The sequence below is a fragment of the Ammospiza caudacuta genome, chromosome 4, assembly GCF_027887145.1.
Source record: "Ammospiza caudacuta isolate bAmmCau1 chromosome 4, bAmmCau1.pri, whole genome shotgun sequence".
NCBI lineage: Eukaryota > Metazoa > Chordata > Aves > Passeriformes > Passerellidae > Ammospiza > Ammospiza caudacuta.
The window spans coordinates 3,625,208-3,652,766 of NC_080596.1; the positions used below are offsets into that span (position 1 = coordinate 3,625,208).

Consider the following 27,559-nt stretch of genomic DNA (forward strand, 5'->3'; position numbering starts at 1 on the left):
TTTCAGTTGAGAATATTTTTCTAGTAAAAGATAGCCAGGAAAAGCCACAGAAACTGAGATAAAAAACTTGGAACTTCTTCTCTGAAGAAGCTCATACCTCAAAAGCATTTTCACCTCTTGGCACTTCAACATGCTTTTCAAGAGAGACAGAGCCACTGCAGCTGTTCAGGGTGACAGTCCTGGCTTCTCTTGAATAGTACACATAGAACAATTACAACCTGGAGAGGATACAATCTTACTTGGCTTTCAGACCCCTCTAACAGCTTTGATCCTGTTCAGAGGCCTCACTAGCATTAACTGAAGCTTAAGGGACGTTCATAAAGAACAAACAGAAGGTTAAGAAACATTAGCAGAGGAAGAGAGTACATAACAGATAACAAATATGATGCTTTGGAAATTCATACTTTGCACATGCTTGAACAGTGTGTCATTCTGATCCTTCTCATTTCAGAGAGGTTATAGCTGAAAAATGTCAGAGAGGCTAACAAAAATTACCAAATAATAACTAAGCACAACTAAGTGGTTGAGGAGTATGCAGAATACACAAGGCTGTCAATGCCAATAAGAGAGAGATCCATAAGGGAGTAGTCTGGACACTGTCAGTGGCCACAGTCTGTCTCAGTGTGATCACAAAGGGTTAGAAAATGAAATTACCACGGACACGTTTCAAAGAAAACGTGTTTCTTCCCAAAATATACAAAGGGGCCAAAAATAACTTAGAAAATGTATAAAGTGCCTCATGAATGCTAAAACTTTTTCTGATCTGAAGGGGTTACCAGATCCACTGGAAACAGTAACTAGCTGCATAGACTCCATGCTTTCCGCAAGACCAATCGGAGGTGAGGAAACACTCTTCACTGCAAGCTGGCACCAGCACCACGCTGCCTTTACCCCACACCTTGGCCAACCACCTGCTACCGGGGCGCTTTCCCCTCCCAGCACTGCCCCCCGAGCCGCGGCCCCGCAGGGACGCCAGTCCGGAGCCTGCTCTAAGCGCTCTCCGTTTGGAATTCAGGCGCGGGCTGAGAGACAACTGCACCGAGCACGGCCACGGGGCAGCGCGGCACCCCAGGGCGGGCTGGGGGCACGGACCTGTGCCGGGGCGGCGGGACCGGAGCTCGGCCCGATACCGAGAATCGGTCCCCGCCCCGGCCCCTCCGCCGGCCGGGCCGCGCCCCGGGGCGGCGCTGGCGCGGCGCGGGCCCAATGGCGGCCGGGGGCGCTGCTGGCGGGGCGGGGCGGCGGCGCTGCCCGTGGCGGCAGGGCCGCACCGGGGTCGCCCATTAAACACCGCCGGGGCGGCTGTGGTGGGAGGCGGCGATGGCGCTGACGGCGGGGAGGCGGCGGCAGGACCTGGACAACGTGAGCGCGGCGGGCGGGAGCGGGGCCGCGGCCGCGGCGACCCCGCCCGGGTGAGCGGCCGGGCTGCCGCTGAGGGTGGGCGCCGCCGGGCGAGCGCCTCGTGTTCCGTGCCGTCTTTTCCTTCCGCCTCCTCCTGGCTGTGTTCCGTCCGGGAGCCCGAGGCTGTATCTGCTTCTTCCGGGGGCGCCCGCCGGCCCAGGCTTGTCCCCAGTGGCCCTGTGCGAAGGGCGGAGGCCGGCGCGGCCCCTCGCTCCCCGCGCTGCCCCTCCCCAGCCGGGCTTGAAATATCCCCGAGGCATTTGGGCCTGGGCTTGTTTTTAGTCGAGGTTATTAACCTCTAATCGGGGCTGCTCGTGTGGCTCCTTCAGGCTTTCTGGGTTATTTTTCCACAAGCGGATCCCGTCTGTGCCATCTCTGGATTACGTGCTGTTGGCTGGCATGAGCGCGGCGTTTCTGTGTTTGTTTGAATGTGTCTCCCCGCCCCAGCTGGAAGGCTGCGTGGGCGAGGCTTGCTGGCTGTGGCTTGTTCCTGCCTGCCCTCCTCCTCCTGCAGGCGCTGGGCTGCTGTGGCAGCGGTCACATGCTGGATCAGGGAGCCAGGAGGCCAAAGCTTTAACCTGTGCTCAGCAGCAGTGCCAAGCAGGTCTGGATTTAAGGCCTTTTGGCTTTTGCCAACTGTGGCTGTGGCTCATCTTAGTTAAATGAAACCAGTGTTTGCTCCAGTAAGGAAGGACGCTTACTGGGTTTTCTTTATGTCAGATTGACTGCATGGGATCATCATGTCCCATGGTTTAATTCCCCTCCTCTCCATGTTGTCTGTAATAAAATCTCTTTGAATAGATTATGTAATCTAGTGCTTCCTAATACTAGCTGTATTTTAGGAGACAAAGATGGACTGTAGCCAGTCTTGTGAGAAAGTAGCATGGTCAAAGCTCTGATAAAGCTTTGTCTGTGAAGGAGTGCCCTGATCCGTCATGGAAATGAGGGAGTGGTGAAATGCAGAAATGGGGAATTGTTTGTTCCCATGAGACAAAGGTTATTGTCCTAAGAAGAATTGCTGGGTTTGTGGGAGATGTGAGCTGTTAACCCCACTATTGATTCTGTGATCATAAAATGGTTGAAGGTTCTTTAAAGATCTATTTCCAACCCCCCCTGCCATGGGCAGGAACACTTTCCACTAGGCTAGCTTGTTCAAAGCCCCAGCTTGGCCTTGAACACTCCCAGGTATGGGGCATCTGTAGCTTCACCAGGCAACTGTTCCAGTGTCTCTCCAGCTTCATAGTAATTGTTTTTTTACTGATGTGAAATCTAAAGAATTAGTTGAGATGCCTTGGCTGATGGAGTGTTGGTCCTTGCTCTCAGAGCTTAAAATTACACCTGGCCTGTGAAAATGGGCAAAGGAGGGCTAGAAGGCATCTTTGCTCTCATGCTTCTAGATTTTATATCAGTGCCAAAAGAGGAGTGCCATTTGTAGACATTAAGATGTGCAGTAAACGGTAATTTTACCAGGCAGGTATTTCAGTAGGGGTCATTTTCAGTCAAAGACTGGGCTAATTAAAAGCTGTCAAATAGCTGAGGCTGCTCTGTTCACACTCCTGTGTGGCAGGGCAGATGTAGTGTTCACAGTTCTAAAATATAACTGCTTGTTGACTGAAATAACTCTTGATGACGATTTCCTTCACTGTAGGCAGCTGTCTGCAGGTGAAATAACTCTGGGGAGACAATCACATTGTCCTCATTGACATGAGGTATAAACCTAGGTGTAATCCCTCTCTTCCCATGCTAGTGTCTAGAAGGATGGCATGTTTCATTTGTCTTGAGGCTTATGCTGCTTTTTCTCATGGCAGAGGGTCCTGAGTTTATAAATCAGCAAATGGCCTGGTGAAACCTGACATATCAGAAGTCTGGAGTGGGATAGGGTCTGCCCTTGTCTTCTTGTTCTGGGCTGTGGTTGGTATCATGAAGATCAGCAGTCAAAACTTGAGTGGAAATCTTGAGCTGTTTCATCTTCTGAGGCAAGGGATGTAACAGGATGCTAAGGGAGAAACTCTAGCAGTTTTGGCCATTGTAGTACCTCGTGTATGTTCCACTTACTATGTATTTAATGACCTTGTCCTGGCCTGAAAGGAGAAGGGATGCATAGGTATGGGGCAAGTTCCTTGTCCAAAGCTTTTCCCTCCACCCATACTTAGTGTCCTTTACTAAGTAGAAGGTAAAACTATATTTGAGCTGATTGTGAAGTCCAAGAACTAATGCTTGGCTCCAACGTGACACAGACAGGCTGCATTCTCTGTAGTCTAGGCAAAGAATGTCTTGCTCACCACTTGGTAGCACCTTCTTCCCTCTGTGAGCTGGTGCTTCTTTCCTGCCCGAGTTCTGCTCTAGTTACTGCTGCAGGTGTTTTGACATGTCAGTAGTATCAGAGGCTGAATACTCAAAATTGTTACTGTTACACTGCAACTTTGTTGTTGCCTCCAACTGTAGTCAGACAAAAGTAAGAACAACAAAGAGTTTTGCAGTACCTGTATAAAGCATGTGAGAAAGACGTTATCACTTTTCCCCATAAGTATACTGATGCTTCTGACGTCTCAGGGTTGAAGCTCAGATACTTGTATTACACTTTAAAAACTGAAGTTCCTGAAGGCTCAGTGTGATTCTAGGAAGTAGATTAGTGTTGGATTTCTCAGGGATGTGAGTTCTCACATAAAGATGGGATGAGCGTTTACCTGGAGTTTAAGAGCTTTTTCAAGATATTGACCTAGTGGGGGTTTTCCCCCTCAAGGCTTGATTTGCTAAGAGGAAATTCCTGAACCTTTGTACTTTACTTTTAGAGCTTACCTGTTGCTATTGTTTGCCTTCCCCTTCTGTTCCAGGGCTCCTTGGAAATAACCCAGAGTTTGGAAGATGATCCTCTACTGGATGCACCACTCATTTCATCTCATACATTGCATTCCCAGCTGAGGCCAAGATTTCATGCTATCCCAGCAGTTCTCCTTGGCAATTTCTTGTTGCTAATACATGTAAGTTTAAGAAGCATGATTTCCTTAAGACACTTGCTATCTCTCTTCTGAATCTTTCAGAATCCACTGTTCATGTGACAGAATTGGGATGATATGACAGTGAATTGCATACACTGGCTGTTCTTCCAAACCAGTGAGGTCCACTTTGCCAATCAATTTTGATAGTGTGTATGCTATCAAATACTTTCTGCCTTCTTGTTGTTGGTGCTGTGATGCATCTTGTTAGGAGGAAGAGCATTTTAAATAGTAGCTCTTCTGTGCTGTTGGAAGTGTAATTTAAGAATTATATTATTGCCTTTTGTAATTTAAAAATAGCATTAAATTACAGCATTATTGTAATTTAAAAATAATATTATTTAAAAATAATATATTGAAGTGCTATGCTAGTTATAGAGGGCTGAGATAATTTTCATGCTGTGCCTTCTGAGAGCAAACCTAATTTCAGAGAGAAGGTAGCTAAACAATTAAAGCTGGACTTGCTTGAGGGGTGTTGCATAGTAGTGGATGGAGAAAGAAAGTAATCCAAATATGACTTCCTGCTCTCACTTCTGGAGGTTGAGAGCAAAAAGCATAAATACTAAACAGTATCTAGGCATTTATGCAGGCTGGTAGACAGAAGCAGAGTCCTGCCTAGTAATGAGTTTTTCCTTGATAAGCTGAAGAGGCTTGTTGTTGCTTGTGAGTGTGTGGCAACCAGATATGAAGAAGGAAGGCTGAGGAGCTCAGAGCCTAAGATCCGGCTGAAATGTCACTTTCATGTGTTTTAGGGACATGGATTAGTGGTGGATGTGGTAGTTTTAAGTAAAGGGTGGACTTGGTGATCTTAAGGGTCTTTTCCAACCTAAATTCTGTGATTCTGTAGTACCAGGGATGCGAGCTGTTTTAGGGCTTCATTAGATCTCAAACACAAAATGCAGTGCCCAGTGCTCTTGAAAACATGGTCTCTGCCAGGACTTGAAAAGCACATACCAGCCTCTAAGGTCTCTCTTTGGGCAGTTGTTCAATGTGCTTTAGCCTTCTAATTTTAGGAGTAGCTGTTTTGTGGGCCTTGTAGTAGTATCAAGAAATGTTCCTCCTACTACCATAAGTAATGCAGCCAAATGTCAGTCACCCAGATCCTAGGAAACTGCTGCCTATTATCCTCCCACTTTTTCCTCTCTCCTGCAAATGGTGGTTAGGTGAAATGGGAAAACTTCTGTGGCATCTGTCAACATGTCATTTCATAGGTTAAGTCTTGTTGCTGAACCTGCTTCAGTGACCAGTTGGTTTTTGGAGCAAAATGGAGAAGTATCCTTTTCTGTCGGCAAAACAGCATTATAATTGTTACCTTGAGTGGCACTGGCTCTCTCACTGCAAAGATGTGTGGGCAAAACAATTGGATATCCTTCCCCTGTGCATTAATCTTGTGGAATGTGGAGAGTGGCCAGGGTAGCTTCTGATGCACAGCCTGCCAAAGGGGTAAAAGTCCTGGAGAAGTTAAGTCATCATGGTATTATGTGGGAGAGCTGTAATACATCTCTAAAGCAATTTGTGTGTAACTTGGAGTATTTCTTCTCCACTTTCCTGTGCCAAGAAGTGGAGTTAGGTAGCAAAATAGCTGCTGTGATGCAGCTGCCTAGTTACATACAGTTCTGGAAGTGGGTAGGATGTGCTGGGCTGTGGTAGGACTGGGTTTTTGAGTGCCTTTCCTTTTGCCAAGCCTTGCTTTTCTGAAAGCTTCCCATCAGGAGGCTGGAGAGCAATGTGAAGTGTACTGGCTAGAAATAATTTCCTTATATTAATCTTTTCTTTCTTTTATTCTGTCTGTGCACATACACAAAATGGAACTTAAATACTACTCTTTATAAGAATAACTTTTTATGTAAAAATATGTGTGGGGTGAAACACCTATTATTAAACTGCCTGACAATGCAAGCAAAACATATTTAATAAATACCACTCTAAATGCCAGCTTCCTGTTTCCTCTTGTATACACTGCTGTAGTAGTTTAGTAGAGATGCAATGCTAGGTCATTCCTGCTTGCATCAGTTTAATATAGCCTTTTTCTTTACTGAAATGTATTCCTAACACCTGGAAGAAGTAGGACTAATTGTATCACTACTGTAAAATGGCAAACCAAACAGCAAACAGATCAAATAAAATAGCTGAATTATTCTTAACTTTGTAAGAGAAGAAGGTGGTAAAATAATAGATTAAACAAATGATAAACCTGCCTCTTATTTAACTTCTTAATCTAGCGACTTAGCCCTATCTCAAGATAATATGGTATTTAATTTGTATTTGAAGTAATGGTCTTAGGGATAATGGAGGGTACACTCCTATTTTGATTTGAGTTTCTTTTCTTCCACCTTCTATTCTATCTGTCCTGTGTCAAGTCTTTTTTAGGTATTGACAATTGTGTGAAAATTACTCCCCTTTCTTGCTCCCTTCCCAATTGCTCACAACCTGAGCAGGCTAAGGGCAGCTTGTCTCAAGAGTAATTAAATGGTTCTGAAAAGTTAATTTCTGTGAAGAGTGTTGCTTGAGGAAAGTACAAAAATAGGAATTGTAAGTTCAAGAGGGTGAAAAGGGAGTAGTGGGATCTTAAATACTCATAGAACTAAGTAGGGAGACAAATTGGGTGTTTTCATCTGTTTTCAGTTCTGATGTGCTGCTTCTGTCAGTTTTGACATGCAGAACATCTGACACTTTTTTTTAAGCTAAGAGTATTAGAAATCATTTATAGACCTTAGATAAATTGATTTCTTTGTGTTTTGTATATTAGTAGCTCCCCATTTATTTCTGTATTGGTGGGAGTTGTTTTTCTTTACAGTTCTGTTTTAAAAGTATTCCTGTTCTATAGAATGAACCAGGATGAGAAAGTATAATGTTGTTCTTGTTCATTGAATGATCACAGTAGAGAAAACATTTTCTGTGACAAAACTCTATAAATATTAAGAAAGCCCTGTGTGTATACATACACTACAGATAATATGCATCCTCAGCTTTGCTTTCTAATTGGCCAAAACATTGCTAATGTTCACTGCTGATGCTGAAAATTTGGAGAGGAGTCTAGAAGACAGGAAAAGTTATGGCATAATGGCAGTAGTCTGAAAGGATAAGTATATACACAGTCTGGCTATATATGCACTCTTGACAATCTGTCTGGTTTTTCTGACATAAGTAAAAAGGTAAAATGGAAAAATATGATGGTAACTATACTAAGGAATGATTACGAGTTGGCAAAGATGCCTACCCAGTGCTAATAATTCACTTTAAGTTATTCTGATGATTTACTTTTCTAAAGTCAACCTGGAGATGATCTTCAGTGGCTGTGGGAAAGTGTTGATTTTCACTTAGGAAATGTCAATTTCAGGAGATGTCAGTTTCAGGAAATAGAGTGTACTGATAAGATAATACTGCTCTGTGGGACAGGCTCTTCAGTGTAATTGAATGGGTCTTAAAAAGATGTGATTTCTCTTTTCTAGGAGCATAAATCAAGTTTTCTTTAAAGTAAAAAGGCATAGTAAGGAGGGTCTAGAAATGAAATAAATTCACTATGAAGACTCAAGGAAGAGTGAAATTGATTTAGTTGAAATTCTTGGAAGGGTGACAATTACCAGCTCTGTTCTGCTGGAGACTGCTTGCCCTGTTGGAATTCAGTCTTACTGCTTAGCAATTTCAGTCATCTGTATATTCCCAGAGTGACATGAAGTGGTTGTAGCAAGTGTCTAATGTTTTATATGTTACCTCAACTCTAATAAAATCAATTCAGAAAGTAATGCATAATGAATTAACTACATAATCCTGGCTTTGTGTTTCAGGGGTTTTTTCATGTATATAGCTAAATTGATTTTAAAGATTTTTCTTTAAAGTTGACTTTAAAGATTTTTCTCTCTTCCTTTCTCTTCCAGGTTGCTTTTGTTGTTCTAGCATTTTTAGCAGCTATGTTTTGTTCTTACCCCAATCCAAACCAAGATAAGTGCCCTGGAAACTACACTCACCCACTTAAAGTGCAGACTGTCATAATAATTGCAAAAGTGGTTCTGTGGGTTCTGCATGTCTGTTTTGAACGATTCGTGCAGCACCACCACAGCAGAGTCAGAAGAAGAGGTTACTTCTCCATATACCGATCAACAAGGCATCTGAAAAGGCTTCCACTGCTGATACATGCCACAGGTGAAGTGAACTTGGGGTTTTTTCTATCTAAAGCTTTAAACTGTTGGCACAATAAAAGACTGAGCAGGTTATATATAATTGTGTATTCTGTATTATGAACTTTTAAGAACCTGCCTATGAGCTCTTAAAAATTATCCTTTAGTCAGATGAACTCATGTACTGATCTTTCTGGTCTGCCAGATGCAGGTTGTAAGGAACTGTTAGTAGTGCAAAAACGCTCACATTGTGAGGTTGAGTAAAACATTTAGCCATTAGCATTTGTCTTCAGCCAGGGAGTGTTCAGTTCAGTGATTTGATTTGCATATCCATTTGTCTGGTTGGATATGTGGTAAGCCTGCTTGTCCTTCCAGGAAGTGTGCTGCTCTTCTCTTTTCAAGCTCAGCAATCCACATAGAAGCAGATGAATTGCTTGTTGCCCAACAGCTCTCTGAATTCAGTGCAATAACCCATATTCTGACCTTCACAGAGGATGTGTAACATTCAGCTTCGTATCTGACTACCTTTCTCTCCTTTCTATGGACAAGAGGTGGTGTGTAGAACATTTAACTATATTTTTAAGTTACATCTCTGGCAAGTTTAGCTGTAAAGTGTTGGTGCACCGAAGTGGTGAAGCTTTTGTACAAATCACTTTCAGATCTGAAATCCATCTATCTTAAGGGGATTTTTCCCTACAAATAGCAGTGGAAAAAGGGCAGAACAATGCCTTCTACAGTATTTTTGCCTCTTATAATCCCACCTCCCCCCTGGAGTAGATCTTTTTTTCACCAGAATTAATAAGTGAATGGTCCTGTTCTGTATAGGTATCTAGCTTTCTTTCCTCACACTCTCTAAAAGAGCTAGTCATCTTGATAAATGTGCAACACTTCAGGCTCTGGCCACTAGATAGAGCTCTGAAGATGTAGAAGTGTTTGGAGTGCAGTGACAAAAGCAGGCTACAGGAGGCTTAATGATGTAAAAGGATTATTTCTGCCTGTTGCAGAGTAATTGGCAATGCTTTGCCCTGCTTTCAGTCTTAGATGGAGCCCACTTCTCCCTACTAGACAAACTCTGGGTATTTGTGAACGTTCAGATGCAATCAGGTGTGTGCTGTAGAATTTTGATCATGTGTTGTTCAGAAGGTAGTTCTTCCATTATTGCAAGCTTCCTGCCATGGTAATGACTGCTCATACCACTTCCTTCACTTGACTGACACAGCAGGAAAGAGAACTGCACAGTTCCCCAGTTACATTAATGGTCTTTTTAAATTTAGTTCTTTATCCAGACACTGGTCTGACACATTTTTACAGGAAGGAAGAAAACACTTCACACTCAGTATCAGAAAAGATTTTTAGACCTGTAACTCATAATTTTTTCTCCTTGACTAATTGTAGTAATTTCAATTAAACTTTCAGTTATGTTAAAGTATTAGGATAATAGCAAGTGGAAGCATATGTAAGTTGGCTTTGAAAGGAAGGTGTTAAGGTTTTTGGGTTTTTTTGCTCTATTAGCCTAATTTAAATGTATTTTAAATCCACTACTTGAAGGAAAATACTCCCTCATTTTCAGCTGACTTGCATGATCTCTTAAGAATTGAAAGAATGAGTAAGATGAATAGCATCAAAGTCAGAAACACTTTAAGCCCATGTACCTATTTTAGGTATTTCTAGTGTGTTTCTTCCACTCTTGTTTTTTAAGTCAGAAGAATCTGTAAGAAAACTCCTAATTGTCTACCATGACAAGCATGTGCTGAAATGAGACCTCATTTTGCTGCCAGCAGGTATAAGCTTGCACGTTAAGGAAATTAGCTGAAGGGGCTGGCATGGTGTGAAATGGAAAAGCATTACTGAAGTGTTGCAGCCTAATGCAGATACTGGGCATGAGAAAGCATGAATTAATTTTCAATAGCTAATAAAATTAGTAAATCTTTAAAATATAACATTTGTTTTCTAGGTAATACAGCCCTGCTCTTGATTCTGTCAGTGCAGCATTCCTTTCCTGATCACAGCAAAGTGTACCTGTATCTTATCCTGGGAGTCCTGAGCCTGGAGATGATTAGTTCCCTGACATGCTTAGTGATTTACACAGGTGAGAGAGGCAAGCTTAGCCTTCTTTGTGACATTCATTAGAGCTGGTACTCAGCTGTTTGTTTGCCCTCATAGTAGTTCACTTGTGGTACCCCGAGGCATTTAACTATCATTATAAATACAAAACGATTCTGTGCTTGTAGAAGGAGAACTAAGGCAAATCCAAAACAAATTGGGAAAGGTTGTCAGGCTTGATTTGGTTCCAAGGGCTGCTAAATGAAAGCTCCATGTTATCTCAAAGCTGTTAATCCAGTGAAGTGGCAATAAATGCCTAATTGATTCAAAGTGTCCTGTGAGCAGGTTTGTCTGTTTATCAGTGTTTCTCAAATGCATGCACCACAAGCTGTGAAGCAGTAAGAGCTATCTGGCTTAGTCAGAACCGTGTCCGAGATTTACATGTGGGGTTTTCATAGCTGATTGTGTGATTGTGCCTTTTTCAGCCTCTTCCTCTTTCCCTGGTCCCACCCCAAAGGCTTCAGTTTCTCTTTGACACTAAAATTGAAGATTCCTTCTAATGAATATATAAAAGATGCATGGGTTTTGGAAGCTGTGATCATATAAAAACACTGTAGTGCTTTATAAAACTTTGAGGCTTTGTTTTGTGCTGTCACTGTTGGTTTGTAAGATTGTCTGCTTTAGGTTTGGTATAACTTATGAAGACTTGATACAACACTTGCCTTTAAACTTTGCAAAGCTATCGAAAATGCTGATAAGTAAATGCTTAAAAGAAAACTTTGGTGTGTTCATAGTAATGCAATGGCACAGAGAGAAATACTGCCAAGTAGCTTGTTCATCTAGGAAATAAAACCTATTCTGACTCTCCTGCAACAGCATCAAAAATGTGCCAAGAAATCAGGTCCCAGCACTAAAATATATCTGTCTTACAAGTGTGCAGAAGCCTGAATGCTGCAGACTTGTCAGGCTTTCCCCTCAATGGCCCAGTGTGGCTCCAGTAGACTGACTGTCCTCTGGAAGAGTAAAGGCAGTGATGAGGGAAAGCAATCATGGCAGTGCTGTAAAACTATTCCAAGAATGCTGGAGATCATCCCTTCTTTGCATACGCACACTTACTTTCCTGGGAAACTCGGGAAATAAGAGATAAATTGTAAAACTTTAATAGGATGTCAGGAATTCCAGAGAAATGCTATTCCTAGCCCTGAGGCCTCCTGGAGCTCAAGGAACTGCATTGTGTGACTCTCACCTTGACCAAAAAGGATAAGTGCAAGAAAGATTACCTGCATAGTAGTAAAGTCTGAGCTTGTGCTTCTGTAAAAACTCTCAAACTATTTTTCTGCTTTTTTGTCACCAAAAGGGTATTGTTTCCTGACTTGTACTTATGCCAGTCCCTGTGACCTTCAAATTCATTAACCATGTTTGTGCTATCACTGTTGGTTTGTAAGGTTGTCGGCTTTAGGTTTGGTGTAACTTACAACGATTTGATAAAACACTTGTCTTTAAACTTTGCAAAACTATCTAACATGTTAATAAATAAATGTAGATACAAGGAAGTTGTAAGGAAGGGGTGCAGTGTTGTGCTTTGCAGCTCAAAGAGGCTTGGAGAAGGGTCCAGTGAATCCTGATACTAAGGGGTAGAGTTAAGTTGCTGGGAAGGAGTAAGACAGTGTGTTCTACCAACAGCTGCCTTATCTCTTGAGCAGCCCCAAGTCAATGTAAAATTCATTCTCTAAAGCTTGCTGTACAAAGCTAGGGTTAATTTTTATGTGACTTTAACCTGCTGCAAGATGAGGATGACTTCCAGTCACCCTAAGTTGTTTTTCCAGAGAGCAGTGTAATTTGTTTTTGTGTTTTCCATCCCAATGCTTGTTGAGGTAAGGTGAGAGAGTGCTTGCATGTCTGTCTTATCTGTACTGGTGGGTTTTAAGGTAATATTTAAACAACTTTTAAAATTTCAACTTTTAAAATTTCAACATTTTAATATCAAGTTAAGGCTGTACTGAGGCAAAACAAATGTATTTGGACAATTTTGGAAGTACCCTGAGAATCTGTAGTAATAATGATATTCAGGTGGGTTTTTTCTCTTAGAGCAGAATATGTGACTGGGTGGAAGCACCATGCTTCTTTAATGGGATAGTTTTAAGGGCAGGCTCCACCGAGGTTTAGAATTCCCCTCTTCAAGGCAAGCACTTAGCAGATACCGCTAAGATAGTATCAGCTGAGCAACAATGGGGAGACTAAGGTAAATTTACACTAAAAACTACTGGCCCACCCTTTTTTGTATTAGTTTTGTATAATTTTGGAGAGAAGGCAGAACCATTTTACATATTGTTTCATCACAGTGAGGTAATTATTTAGCTATAAGAATGAGACATAAATGCTTATCTGTAGAAGGTTCATGTACCTGACTTATTTTCTGTTAAATAATTCTGTCTCACAAGTCAGGAATACATGACTGTAATTCTAGGTACTTCTCTTACTTGTCGGATCTGTTTATGAATTATATGATAGACAATGTCCTGTGAACGACTACTGCCTTCCTTAAAATTGTCTCCATGCAGCAGTGTGTGTATATATAGCTGTAGGATGCAGAGATTCAGAAATCTACAAGGAATTGCTGTGACTGACCTATAATGGACTTGACATATATAAATCATTCAAGTGAGGTAAAAGTGCATGGAATGAAGTACGATACAGACAGCTCTAAATGTCAGCTTACTATTCTAAGTTTTTTACTGCTAGGATAGGGAGTAAAGCTTTAAATGACTTACTAAATATATGTATTTAATTACTTTCTCACATACTTCTAATATCACTTAAATACAAGACCAACATTCCCACAAACAACACATGTTGAGAATTCCATGTCCATTCCTTTGTGGTTTTATTTGTAGAGAAATACCGTCATAGAAATAACTAACCTTTGAGCCTAACTCGTAGTTAACCTCTGGAGGGTCTCAGCATTGTTTTAGCAGGGTGGCCTGTAATAAACCTTAGTACTGACTTGTAAGGACACTCCTCTGTTACAGTAGTGTGGATTTCTCACAGAGCTGCACTGTAATGTTTTTTTGTGGCTTTAGATGCATTGTTTCACAAGCAACCCTAACTGCAGAGTCCCAAATGCATACTCTGGATATTTTGATATTTTCTCTGAATCAGGATCTGACATTGAATGGCTTTAAATATTTTCAGCTTCCTTTTTGAAATAATGCAGAGGGTGCCTATAACTTTTCCCACCTGTCCCACCCATACATCTGTTAAATTTAGCCTTAAACTTTATTCACAGGTGCCCAGGAATGACTTGTGGGTTTGATAGCCAAGGCTGCTTGGTTCACAATGGCTTTCTGTAGCAAGTCTGCCCTTGTCTGAGCAGGCAAACAAGCTGCTGCTTCACTGCAGCTAGTCTAGTTAAAGTAGTATGTATTGAAGAGCTTAAGCTGGAAGTTCTGAATCAGCTACCAGTACAAAACTTCTTACAATTTTTTTATGGCATGTTACCTAGTTTTGCCTGAACTTGGAGACTGAATCTTGGTACCCTGTAAAAGGCAACTAAGGTTTCACCCTCTCTTAGGTGGCAGATTAAACTTTGCAGGTGTTAAGCAGTATGCTCAAGCTTCCCCATTCAGGGCTGCTTTTGCTTTCCCATTTCTCAAATTCCATTATTGTCTTTCCATCTCCTATCCTAAGGTAATCTTAGGATCATCTGTTAGAGATTTTTATAACTTGGACTCTGGTGTTAAAGCTTCTTTTTTTTTTTTTTTTTTCCCACTTTCCAACTAATTTATAAAGCTTTCTTGCAGTGAAAATAAGCAACTTCAATCGTGCCAAGCCAAGACCTGACATAATTGAAGAAGAAAAGATGTATGCCTACCCTAGTCAAATTACCTCAGAAGTTGGATTCAGGTAAGAATTCTGTATTCATGTTGTGCTGTGTTCAGCCGTGGTGTATAGGTAACATGAATGGAATTGCACAATTTCCTCTAGACTTCCGTGCAATCTTAAACTTGTCAGTTAAACCAGAGGTGGGAATAACAGTTCTGAAGGAACTATGCATAAGCCTCCCGTTTAAGATGCACAGATGAGATGCAGCAGTCTTGTACTTCCTCCATAGTAAATGACAATTTACTATGGTACAGAAATCCTCAAACATAAGGATAGAGGTGATTTGACCATTTATGGTTGGTTACATTAATCTTTACTATAAATAGCTGTGCTTAATCTAGTTTAGTTAATTTTATATGGGGTTTAAGGAAAGATACTCTTGTCTTACACTGTTACTTAAAGCAGGCCTACAGAAGCCTAGCTGCTTCAGCTAGTTTTTTTTAAGGAAGGAGATACATTGTGGGCAGTTGATAGACAAAGAAGAAAACTGAGCAGCTCTGTTCTGTGCCAGCAGTTGGACATGAGATTTTAGCAATGGATTTGGAATGTATTTTGAGTATCAGAAGGAACTTTTAAGGTGTGGAAGGCACTTAAGAAGTAAAGAAGGTCTCAGTGAGAGTAGAAGCTGTCCAATAGTAACTGAGACTGTCCCAGGCACTGAGACTTATTTTTCATTTGTTCTTTGTGTACCTGCCATCTGCTCAGTCATTTTCCAGTTGCTGAAATCAGTCTGGTATGACTTAATAAAAACTAGTAATTGAAAAGATTATGGATTTCTGTATAAGAATTGGAGATTTTCTAATATACTATGACTTGCTTCTATATGTGCTGCCTTCCTGAAAGGTTGAGTAATGAGAGATGACTAATACTTTGGGACTTTCCCTGGTATCACAAATGCAGCATGCACATGCTTTTATGGAAGTTGGAAGTAGGTGTCCAGGATACAGGAAGGATTTAGAATTGTCTTGAATTTTGATACCATGTCTGACTTCCATTTTGATATAAAAACCATGGTGATTGCATGGTGGGCCTCATTTCTTTCTTATTCATCTTCTCCCCTGAGAAATTCTCAAATGCCCAGGGAATGTGTCTGCAACAATGACCAGCTGAGGAAAAGACTGTGCTCATTTTTGATTAAAGAGTGCAAACTTCCTGTGAGAACTGATTGCAAAACCGTTATTTTAATTTAGCTCTATACAACTCTGACTCTCTTTCCCTTGGGGGTTAACATCTATTGAAAAGTGAATCCTGTCAGCCCTTCAGTTGACCTTGTTATAAGAATGTTTTTTGAATATCATGACCTCTGCAACCTAAGCTTCTGATCAGGAGCCTTCAGTTGGCAGTGCATGTTACTGGTTAATGTTGCAAGTTTTTTGTTTACAAAACTTGTGTTCTTTACTTTGCCCAGTTTATCTACAGTAGCCTTTTAATTGGATCTAAGCTTTTTTCCACTCAATATCCTTCTCAACACTTTCTAAGAACTATGAAATGGGCAGTGTTCCTCTACAAAATGCTGTAAGGCTGGGGAACAACTTACTCAGCACTAAGATGCTCACAAGTGTACTAGGAGGGCAGATTCCCAAGTCAGCTGAGAAGAAATAATATGTACGGAAAGAGGAGGCTGCACTCAGGCATTGGTATTTTATCTTGCTGTATCTTAAAAATTCCCAATTAGATTTGACAAAATTCTCTACTTTCCCCCCTCAATTAAGTGAGCTTTATTTAAATGTTTGTGTTTCTATTGGAGTTAAATTGAGAGATATCTGAAAACTGGATATATCTTAAGGGAGAAGGGTAGTTGTACACGAGGTTGTGGATCTGAAGTAGCACAGTTTTTTTGGTACTGATGCTGTCATGGTATGTGACAGATATTGCTGTATATAGTAGCATAAAATGTATGCTACTTCAGGTTAATCAATTTCTATCTTAAACAGCTTTTGATCTCCCACAGCTGAGCTACAACATTATGCCTGGTCAAAACAAGCTTCCTAATGTGTGTGGGAAAGGTTCCACATTCCTTACTACAATTCTAGCATATTGTCTGTCTTGGTTCCTTAAACAGTAAGATCCTCACTCTATAACTGTCTAGCAGGAAATATGTAACTCAGTTGTGTATAAATGGCATGAAGTTTAGCCAGACTTTGTCTTCCTACCTTCTCATGCAAAATAGAGTTAGACATATAGGTGTTGTAAATTGCCTCTTCCTGCAAAAATTAATTGATCCCAGCAAAAATGAAACTAAAGGAAACAACTTGTTAAGTATGTGTTAATTAGCTCTGATATTTCATATATTAGAAGGCTGCTGTCATTTACTGAAACCCATATTTACTTTTGTTACTTCAAGGGAGAATTCCAGTTTAGAAGAGATAGTTGAGAAGCAAGGAGATGTAATAGAGTATCTTCAGCGACACAATGCACTGCTCAGCAAGAGACTGTTGGCGTTAACATCGCAGCAAATCAAAACTTAACAGCATTTGGGAAATTCCTGCTGGAGCTCTGGAGGGGAATGTAAAATTAATGTAATATCCAGACTGGGTTGTACAGATGTGACTCTTCAAAAATCTTTCACATTTTGAAGTACAAGTTAAGCTGGAAGGATAAGCTCTGCATACTTATAAACCTATTAGAACTGGACACTCTGGCTCTCTGCAAATTATCAGTTCTGGAAAAAAGTTCTGCAGCTTCAAGGATTTTTAATTCCTCATAAGTTAAAGTTGGACCTGAGTTAATGGTTTAACTTTGCCCAGTTGTTGCTATTATTTTGTACTGCTATGTAACCATTAAGCTTCAGGCTACCAAAGTATTTTATATTTCTGGAATACAAATTTGTTCTCTAGAAAAATCTGACTTTCCAAGGGATGTATATGCAGTTTCTATTGCTGAAGCTGAGACTAGGTGTGTTCTGTCACTGATTCTCTTTACTTCCAGGGATAGGGGTGGATTACTTCAGTGATCCAATGCAGGTACTTGTTTTCTAGATGTCTCCTTTTCTCCTTTGTCAGGTAAGTGGAGAAATTTGGCATCTCACTTGGGATTATAAAAAAGTGGTGGGTGTCCTAAAACTGTAAATCTCACAAGATTTTGGTACAACACCTATGCTGTGATAAGAAATTGTTCAGAATTCTGGCTTTAAAGCTCTTAAGAGGGATCCTCAGGGCTGGTGACTACCCCATTACCATGAGTTTGTGTTAGTAACACGACTCCTACTCTGCCAACTGAACTAACAAAGCAAAAATATTTGAGCACGAGCTTTTCCATTGATCTGGTAACTAACTTGTGTTGAATGCTTTTAAAGATACTGTCAAAAATGCTTGTTACATACTTGCTCTACACTTTGGCCCTTCAAGAAAGTCAGCATCTCGATTCAAAAGTTGAAGTGGTGTATGTAGGGAAGTGGAAAGCAGCAGAAGACAGAAAGGTCTTTTAGAAGTTGAAGAAACAAGAAATCTTGGTTTTAAATTATGGTGAATTAAGGCTGGTGAAAGAAACATTTTTTTCAGGGTACTATTTTGTCTACCAGTGAAGACAAAGAACTATTTTAGAAGCCAATGCCTCTCTGGGGATATGGTAATCACTAATCAAAACTGGGAAGAAGACTCTTAAGAGGAATGGTCTTGTAGTCGAATATAAGAAAGGAAAATTAATTCATCCTACTTTGGTGTTAGGGCACAACTTTAAAAGAACCTGGACAGTTTAGTGTGCAACAAATATGGGGGTTGTCTCATTCAAAGGAAAACAAATATTGGAGGCTTTGCTGCTATCCAACACTAGACTGTTCTCCTTAGCTGTTGTTTCTTGAAAATGCAGCCAGAGTTTTATAGTATACATATATGGAATAAAGTTATTTGTTTTTAGAACTCAGGTTTTGATGTGACTCTGTATGTCAATTTATATCATTTCTATGAAAGGCAGTAAAATGTGACTGTGAAATTCATGCACAATAAATGCAACCAAGGAAGAGTGTGAATTCTGTTATTTCCAAGCTCTTATACATCTGGTTCCAACAGGCAATCTGTGCAGATTTTTCTGTTATGCTGAAGTTCTCACAGTGGTATGGGCAGTTAAAACTAGCCGAACAAGGAAAGCTGTACACTTGTTTTGAATCTTTAAGTTTAGTTTTATTCCCTTTTCTGAGTAATGTTTCTTTCTATCATGCTTCAGACTTCCTCTGCCACTTGTGTTTCTTTCCAACATTGAGAAAGATGCTGCATAGTGAGGCAGAACAGCTTTCCTTTGTTTTGAGGTCATTATTCAAACCTTCCTCTTCTCTCTGACTGCTCAAGGTAAACCTTGGATTAACCGGTAGTGTTGCTTTCTGTGGAATATGGTAGCTGGAAAAAAAGGCAAATATGGCTTGCTGTGCACACACGTGTACATCTTCTGCCCTTTAAATGTTATCTTTCCTAAGTACACAAGTGATAACAAATGATAACCACCCACCCCTTGCCCCAGTTTTATATATTTATCATACTCCCAACTCTATGTTGTTTTCTTAGTATCTTTAAACTTTTTCTTTGGGCAGGGTGGAGGCTTTTCACATTTGTATGGGCTCCAGCCAGAATCTGGTAATTTTTACTACTCACCCTGAACACTTGAACCTCTGGCCCTGGCAGAGCTACAGTGAATTGTCAAGTAGGAGCTGCTGCTGTGTGTGGCAGCCCCAAGCCCCTTGTCTGCAGCAATGGGCCAAGGCCAGCCTTGTTTGGAGGCAGAAGTATTCCCCAGCCCTCAGGTTCCCCTGTGCTGCCTGCCCCAGTGCATGGCGTGCTGTGGCTGGGTTCTGTGGGCCTGGGCACCAAACCTGTGTTCTGGTTCTGTGGGCACCTGCCTCCTCCTGGCCACCACCCTGCCCCTGGCCGAGCTCACTGCTCTGCAGAAGGTGCTCAGGGGGCCTGTGTGCCATCAGCTGCTTGACAGGCCACATGGAAGGGGTGAATGGCTGCTGCTGGGCCAGGCAGATGAAGCTCAGCTGTGTCCTTGCTGTGTCTGACGTGCCACAGTGCTAAATTGAACAATGACTCCTAATTGTGCTGGTTCTGCTGTGTCCTGTTTATCAGACACCTCTCTGCTGCTGCAAGGCTGGGTGCTGGGGTGGCCAGTGCTGTCCGTGCCCAGTGTGGCAGCCTGGGTGCCTGTCCCTGCAGTGCCAGCACCTGCTCCTGGCCTGGATTGTACTGTCTGATGTGAAATCCACGGTATGCTGTGCCTGCAGCAAGCACTGGAGCATTGGGTCCAAGCTTCAGAGGGGCAAAATGTGCTGCCCTGTGAGCACAGGGGTTTGCACGTGCTCTGCTGCAAAGCAGTGCTTTGCTAACCACCATCACAGCCCTGCTCTGATGAGGTGTGGCAAAGCCACAAAGCTGTGACTCTGAACAGCTGAAATTATACTCTTTACGTCACTACAGCTGCTGAAATCCATCGGTGGTTGCAGGTTTTGGGAAGAGCTACCTGATTGCAACTAGGGCAGTAGGAAGATAACAAAAGTAAAGGAATGTTTCCTAATATATGCTAAAACTGTACCCTAAAATGAGAATTAAAATAATGTATCATTATTTTATAATCTTTTTTATTACTCAGTGCTACCCCAGTAACTTTTTATTTCTGTAGAAAACCAATATATATGGTTTTTAGGTCTGAGAAAATAAGTATTTTGTCCACCTAAGGAATATATTGGGTTGCCTGAAAATGTTCACATTGTGGGGTTTTAACAATTTTTAGATGAAACGCTGAACTGTGCTAAATATCCTGAACACATGACAGAAAAGATATGATGGTCTCTTGTGAATGCACATCTTACATGAGGGCAGACTCTCAGTTGGTATTTCTGGTTTGTCTTTCTGAATTGCTCATAGTGGATATTCTATATAAGCACTTCAGTATTTCACTCCTTGAAGGAAATCACTGATTGTTAAAGATCTTCACGGGGTTTTCCTGCTATAAGGTTCTACACTAATGTGTGCGTAACTAACATGGAGTTATGCAGGCTTGCTCTACGGGAAGTCCTTAATCTAAAACAAGGTTGCAGCAAGGAGCAGAGACTTGGGCAGACAACAGTCTGAACAGGTAACTCGAGACATGGAAAAGCAGCTTCACCCTTGGAATGAGCTAGGCTTTCTTTCTAAAAGCCGTGTTGCCCTGTTTGTGCTGTTGGAGTGTTTCCTGCTTTGCACAAATATTTTGCAGCTGATCACTAGCAAGGAAGAGTAAGGCCAGTAGAAGAGCAAGTAGTGAGAGATCAGTGGGCTAATTGTACTGATAGTCAACACTTGAAACTTGTTTGCCATATTAATATTTCTCCTGATAGATGTCAATTTAAATATTTTGTGACCCTTAGCAAAATTTGGCTTTGTGTAGACACTGAGTTATTTAAAGCATGTGTATGTGGCGTAAGGGAAATATTTCCAGTCTTTATTCTCCTATAATTTCCTTTTTTCCATACTGGAAAGGGAAGAGGTGAATTGTTTATTATCCTTTGGGAACATGCTAAACTGTTGTTTCTCACCAAAGCCTTGCTTTACCTCCGTTTCCTCTGACCTGCTGTTACAGGACTTAATGAAATGTACTTTCAAATTAAGTTTTCATTTTTCCCATATTACAACTATCTACAAGACAAGGAATTAATTCAATGTTTTAGAAACTCACATTTTGCATTCCAGAATATGAGGTCTTAATCTATCTTGGGGTCAAGTCTTGCTAGATTACATCCATGCAAGCATCAGTTCTGACTTGGAGTAGACAGCAATTTGTACTTGTGCAAGCTGCCTTCAAACATACACTGGTACATGCACAGGGAGAGCTCAGTCAGTTTGGCTGTTGCAAATAATTTGGACTGTGTCCAAATTATTCAAATTTATAGATGTGATCCCACTGTTATCATGCAAAGCCATTCTTACCACAAGACTCATGTTTTGCACATCAAATGAAAACAGATAGTCTCAACAAAGTCAAATGCAAATCTGACTTGAATCAGAATTTTGCATTTTTAGAAAGACAGAAGATGTCAGAAAAACTCTTCCATTATTAGCTATCACTTATTTGTGTCAGAAATTGAGTAAAAAAATGTCAAACACTGATTCTTATACGAATCCACAGGGGAAATAGGCAAGTTCTCAATTTTCTTTAGATGAACTGCCTTTTGATAGCTGAAGAATACAGACTTTGAGGAGTGTACAAAATTTATTTGAAATAAGATATTATTTGAAATGCATACTATCTTTTTACAAAATATACAATCAACCAGCTAGTTGATAAACATATATCTACTGAAACTCACAATTAATGCATTTTTCAAAACAGATTTGATGGTATCAGAATGCCTTTAAAAAACAGATACATAGAATAATTTTGTAGACTGACAGCAGGCATCCTTGGGTGCTGTTTTGTTTTTACTTCTATGAAGGATCATGCATTTATTGCTTTTTGATAGATACATGATTTATTTTTTACCATTTTATCAAAGTTAATTGAATAATTGTGGTTATAGAAAAGATCCAGTGCCACAATAGATCCATATACTCATTCATAAGACATAACTGTGAAATAGCTGCTCTGCACCTTACTTGCTTTCCCACACTCTTTACCGGTAGTTCTAAACAGAGTTAGCCAAGGATACATATCAAAGCCAATGTAAATAAATAATTTAAAAATTATATATGTGGTAGAATACCTATTTGGGAAACTGTGGTTTTTTTTTTGTTTTTTTTTTTTCAAGACTTCAAAGGTTTACCTGCAGGACTGCTTGTTGTTTTAGATAAGTTTGACCACCTTTGTTATGATGGTTTTACACAACTCCAGAACTGGGTCTGAAGTTACATTTTTTTTTTTTTTCATGGAGAGAAATTTGTAACTGCTGTTAAACTCTGCCAGTATTAATTCAAGTAGAGTTTCAAGTTCTTAGAGATAAGGGGTTACATATGCACACTGATTAGAAAGGTTCAGCTATCCAGTTTTTTTGATTGCTGTTCTTTCAATTATTAGAAACTATGTGTTGTAAGAAAAAAATAGTAATACCAGATTTAAACCACAGCACTTCTGATCTTTGATGATCTTTATATATTTTGTAAAAAATGTTGGCATTTCAAGTCTAGTGCAATGACTTAAAAATCTGGGTATTTTCAGTTATGCTAATGAAAGGACTACCATGTTATCCTTTATATCCTTCTGCTGATACAGAAGGCGTATGTGAAGCATGTATTTTTAAGACCAAAACTCAGACTAAAAGCTCAATGTATTCTTGACCTCCAGTGCTGAAAAGAACAGCCTGTTTTCTGTTTGAAGTCTTCATTTATTGTAGTGCTATGTTCAAATATCCCATTCATTTAAATTACAGGAATAGAGTGCTATGCAACACTAGGGCTGGCCAAACAAAGGATTCTTTTCAATGGTCTATTTTTATGCTCTATTTATAATACTGTAGCTGGTATTTTAGGAAAACTACTATTAAGCAAATAGCTCTGTAGTACTGAATTTTCAAGCATGTTTAAACTGTCTGGTTTGGCAGCCCACTTTAAGAAAACAAATTATAGGCTTTGTAGTAACAGCTCATTAGACAGGAGGATGGGCTTGACCTTAAGGCCTGGCTTGAGAGATCTGAGTTATCAGTTTTGCATGACCCTTGGCTAATCTCTTATCTCTGTGTGCTTCAATTCTCTATCTATAGAAAGGGATAACACTCTCTTTGCTTTCTTATATTGTAAACTCTTACTATGCTTTCTATACATGAAGCCAGTGGGACCACTGGTGTGGTGCTGGCTTTGGTGCTATTACAGTAATGCATTCTATGTTATTATAAAGGTAATTCCATAAAAATGTAATGTTAGATGTTAAAACACAAATGTATATATTATTAATATATAAAAGTATAAAAAAAAAATGGACTTTCAGAATTCCATACTGGAGTCTGAGACTATTTCATCCTAAACACAGCCCGAACTGAGTAGTCAACATGTTGCACTTTCAATTTCACTCAGTCTGAATAATATGTATCACCAAGAGTGGCCTTGGACAGATCCTTCCTTCTTACTGCCTCTGGAAATCTAGCTCAGATCAAAATCTACCCAATATTTGATTTGATCTTTAACTTTCACTAGTGATTGTGAAAGCCAAATAATTTGCAGGGAATGATTCCACCAGGTAAGTTCATGTACATCCCCCATCACCACACTTTTCCCCCCTCCATCACTTTTTAGGGTGTGAGCAGGGGCCTTTAGTCCAGGTCCAGTGGAATGTGACAGACAGGACTGCTGAAGATGGCACTGTGGTGGCTGTCAGGTCAGCTGTTGTTGATCTGCACTTTTGGCAAACTTCTCTTATTGGTTTAACTGTTGCTCCTTTAAAACACTGGAAAGTCCAATATGAAGTTGCTGGGGGAAAAAAGGAAATAAATATTAATGAGAGATTTAGTAGTCTAAATAAGTTTCATGCAAAGCAGAATACATTATTTGTGAAACACATGGATGAAATGTGGAATAATATTTCTTAATTTGGAAATTTCAGGTACAAAGTTGAAGAAAAAAAAAGACAAAAGCAAGAAGGCTGCTAATATAAAATTTTCTTCCTTTTTTTGTCCCGTGCTTTGTGTATGGAACTGATGAAAAATCAAATTCAATCTACTAATTTCAAATGCTGCAAGAGGCTGCTATGCTCATTTAGTTTCCAACCACTAGTTGAAATTCAGGCTTAAGGCTGCATCCTGTTTGCATCTGCAAATGGCTCTATCCATATGTACAACTCCACTGAGATCAATAGGATTACTCATGTGAGTCAAGCAACCTAGGCATGTAAATATTTGCTGAATTTGGGCTAAAACTGGAAGGGAATGTAAACTTAGGTGGTAAATCCTACTTAAGATAAAGGATAGCACCCACAATGACTGAAGTAAAGAGAGTTAGTTCAGGTGCCTGTCTCCCTTTACTCCCTGGCAGAGGTTTACTGAGTTCTAAACATCTTTATAAAGTGGAAGGATCTTCAGCTACAGGTCTACAAAATTTATTGAGAATTAGTAAGTACACTGTATTGTTTGGTCATTGACTTTTGTTACAAGAAATCAGCTCCCCAAAGAAAAGAAGATAACATTGAAAATACCGTTTATCTTCATATTCTGTGAGGAAAGGAATTCCCCAGAATATGGGGGTGTATGCAGCTACTGCAGTCTAAAGCAAAATGCATTCATTATATGAGGCTTCAGAGCACATTACAGAAAGTGTAGGTGCTTTCTACACAATTTCCAGACATGGATGTTGGATGTGAGAAAATGTACTCTTCTTAGGAACAGAAGCAAATCATTCTGAATTGATTCTTGAAGCAACTGGGCCTATATTCCTCTGTCCCTCTGTCCATTCAGTCTCTACCTGCTGAGTGAATTGATCCAATTGCTTATCTTTTTAGGTTCAAGCTTAAACTGATGATGGAGTATCATTTAATCTGTCTCTTGTTTAAATGTAGCTGTGAGGAGACATGGCATTCAGTAGTAAAGCATACTTCTGGCATGTCCTTTCTACTCGCATCTCAATTCTGCCACTCAGTATGCAGCCCATCTGAGATTCACTTTAAGATACAGCAATCTTTTTTTTCAACCTTACAAACTTGCCAGTTTGGCATCCCATATGCACATTCCATGTGTTTATGGGCCAGCCCTATAGAGTGGAATGGTACCCTTTTGCATGGCTGTTTTGGGAGTGGTGTAGGTTCTTTTCACCAAGGCAGTTTATGCATTGACAAGATGTTAAGTTTTGCTTTAGTCTCCTTTTCACTGTTAACCACTTAGTAAATCGAAACATCTTGGCTCCAGAGTGCAGATTCTGCCACCGTTTGTTTAGGATGCTGACATGCCTGGGGCTACAACATTATTTTAATATATAATGAGTTTCAAAGATGCAAAACTACTGGCTGCATGTTTTATTCATTCTTAAATTGTAAAGAGGGCCCGGTTTCCTTTTGATGCCTACCCTATTAGCATATGCTACCTGTGTGCTTCTGCAGTCACTTAGTATTTGAATGTATCTGCCCTCATCAGCTATAAAGCATTAATGTTTTGCACTTGTATAGCCTTTCATCCAAGGAGCTGAAAGTCTTTTGCTGACAATGATTAAGAATTACAGTTCCCTTTGAAGTGGGTTGAGTGCTCCTACCTTCATGTTACTGACGGGCAGAGTGAGGTGGCTTTGCCCTGCATGCAGCACGGGGGAAGTGTCAGCGCTCGCAGCCCGGAGCATCCTCTGCTAGAGCCGCTTTGCCCAGCCTTTGCACCAGTGACATCCTGCCCCGCAGCTTTGCCAACAGCCTCGGAGGGCAGCGTTCGGCCCGATTAGCGGGATCAGATGTTTTTCACTGCCTGAAGAAGGCATTTGGCAGGGGGAATGGCCTGGGAGGGGGACAAGGCGGCAGCGGCCGGCGGGACGCGCGCCCCAGCCCCGGGACAGCGACCGCAACTTTGGCAGCTCCAAAGCCCCGTTCGCAAAGCAAGCGAGGGGAGCCCGTGTGCAGGCACGCCTCGCACGCTGCTCCAAGGCAGGAGCGCATTCCCAGAGGCGCTCCCTCCCCGCGCGGGCTTACCTGGCGGCGCTCAGGGGAAGGGCACCCTGGAGTGGAGCGGCACGCAGCGCCGGTGCGAGCAGCCGTGCCGGTGCAGCTTCCTGCGCAGCGCCAGGCTGGCTGCGGACACAGAGAGAGAGGGAGGGAGGGAAGCGAGGCGTGAGAGGGGCCGCCGGCAGTGCCGCTCCCCGGGACGGGACGGGCCGGCCCCCGCGCTCCTCGGAGCTCCCCGGAGCTCCCCGGTACCCGTGGCCGTGCCCTCCCGTGCCGCCGGTGTTCCCGCTAGCAAGTCTGCAGCAGTTGCCACCTTGGGTCCCTACTTATCCCTGTTCCTCCCCCGCACCTCCCTGCCTCCCTCAAAGTTGCCAGACTCCTGGGATGGGCGAAGCATCCTCTCCCGCTGCCGCTAGAAGTAGGGATGAAGCGCACAGATGGATGCGCCAGGTCCAAACCCGTCCCGGAGGTCACAAACCGCATGTGGGACGCGGCCGGACGGACACGCCGGAGGCGCCCGCGGCAGGCACGAAGCCCCGGCGCCCTGCCCGGCACAAGCATCACGCTGAGGCATCGCCTACCTGGCCGCTGTCCGCTGGCTGGGAGGAGGCTCGCCAGGAGCACCGCCACGATCCAAAGCAGCAGCTGGAGCCTCATGTCTGCAGTCACGGCGGAGGTGTGTGTATGTGTGTGTATGTGTGTGTGTGTGAGTGTGTGTGAGTGTGAGCGCTGGCGAGGAAATGCCCGCGGGGCCGTGAGGGGCCGGCAGCGCTCACATGCCCGTGACAGGCCGGGGACAGGCCCAGCCCTGGCGGGTTAATGATCAGGCCCCACCGAGGCTCCCGGGCTGCGCTGCGCTCCGGGCCTCCCTCCCTTCCCTTCTCCCTTTTGCTGTCACTCCCCCTTATTTTCCATAAGCAAACAGCGCAGGAATGAAAAGCCCGTGTAAACAGCAGCTCCTGTCAATGCGTAGGGGCGAGGAGCCTCTCGAACAATGCGGCCGCTCCACTTTAAATTCAGCCCGGCCAGGAAAAAAACATATGTAAAACAAGCGCCGATGTTCCCTCCCCCATTTGCAACTGTTTAAACTTTGCATTGCCCATATTGGTCCCACATGCAGACACCAATGGCAGGGGCAGGAAATGCCCCCCCGACCTTTGTTCCCCCTCCACAAAGCGGGGGCAGGGAAGCCCCCCAAGCATGGCCCTTGTCCCAGCTCAAATGCTCTCTCTCTTCTCCAAAATACCTGCCAAGTTGTGGCCATTCAAAGTGAAACTGGCAGTACTTAAGGCTAATGGGTGTCTTTTGTACCGTCAACTATTTTTAAAGGATCAGAATATTCAGGAATTAATTTGTGCGGTGTTGTTTTTGGTTTTTTTTTTTTTTACCGCGTAGGGTAAAATAGATATATCTGTTCTAGCAGTGCCAGCTTGAGGCCAGCAGTTTTGGATGGGACATCCATTTGCATAGCCCACCTGTACACTGCATTATATTTATATTTGATTAAGATGAGAGTTCAGTTTAACGAACCACTGAAACCAACTGTGCAGATACCCAAGCCTGAAGGGAAAAAGGCAAACCCTGTGGAATTTG

At 41.8% G+C, this 27,559-nt stretch overlaps 2 protein-coding genes across 3 annotated transcripts; one reads left to right on the forward strand and one right to left on the reverse strand.

Annotated features, from left to right (window-relative positions):
- The first annotated feature begins 1,270 nt into the window (after positions 1-1,270).
- On the forward strand, positions 1,271-18,400 carry TMEM192 (transmembrane protein 192). 2 transcript variants are annotated; one of them, XM_058803757.1, is made up of 6 exons: positions 1,271-1,362; positions 4,236-4,382; positions 8,276-8,540; positions 10,470-10,604; positions 14,359-14,461; positions 16,785-18,400. In XM_058803757.1, exons 1-6 carry the CDS (start codon positions 1,321-1,323, stop codon positions 16,906-16,908), a joined length of 816 nt encoding a protein of 271 aa, XP_058659740.1. In that variant the 5' UTR covers positions 1,271-1,320; the 3' UTR covers positions 16,909-18,400. The 2 variants fall into 2 exon arrangements, with proteins under 2 accessions (XP_058659740.1, XP_058659741.1); XM_058803758.1 differs by lacking the exon at positions 10,470-10,604.
- A 3,211-nt stretch (positions 18,401-21,611) lies between these two features.
- On the reverse strand, positions 21,612-26,623 carry APELA (apelin receptor early endogenous ligand). Its single transcript, XM_058804030.1, has 3 exons — positions 26,544-26,623; positions 25,994-26,088; positions 21,612-23,802 (listed from the first exon to the last, which is right to left on the reverse strand). Exons 1-2 carry the CDS (start codon positions 26,621-26,623, stop codon positions 26,004-26,006), a joined length of 165 nt encoding a protein of 54 aa, XP_058660013.1. The 3' UTR covers positions 21,612-23,802; positions 25,994-26,003.
- Between the last annotated feature and the right edge of the window lie 936 nt (positions 26,624-27,559).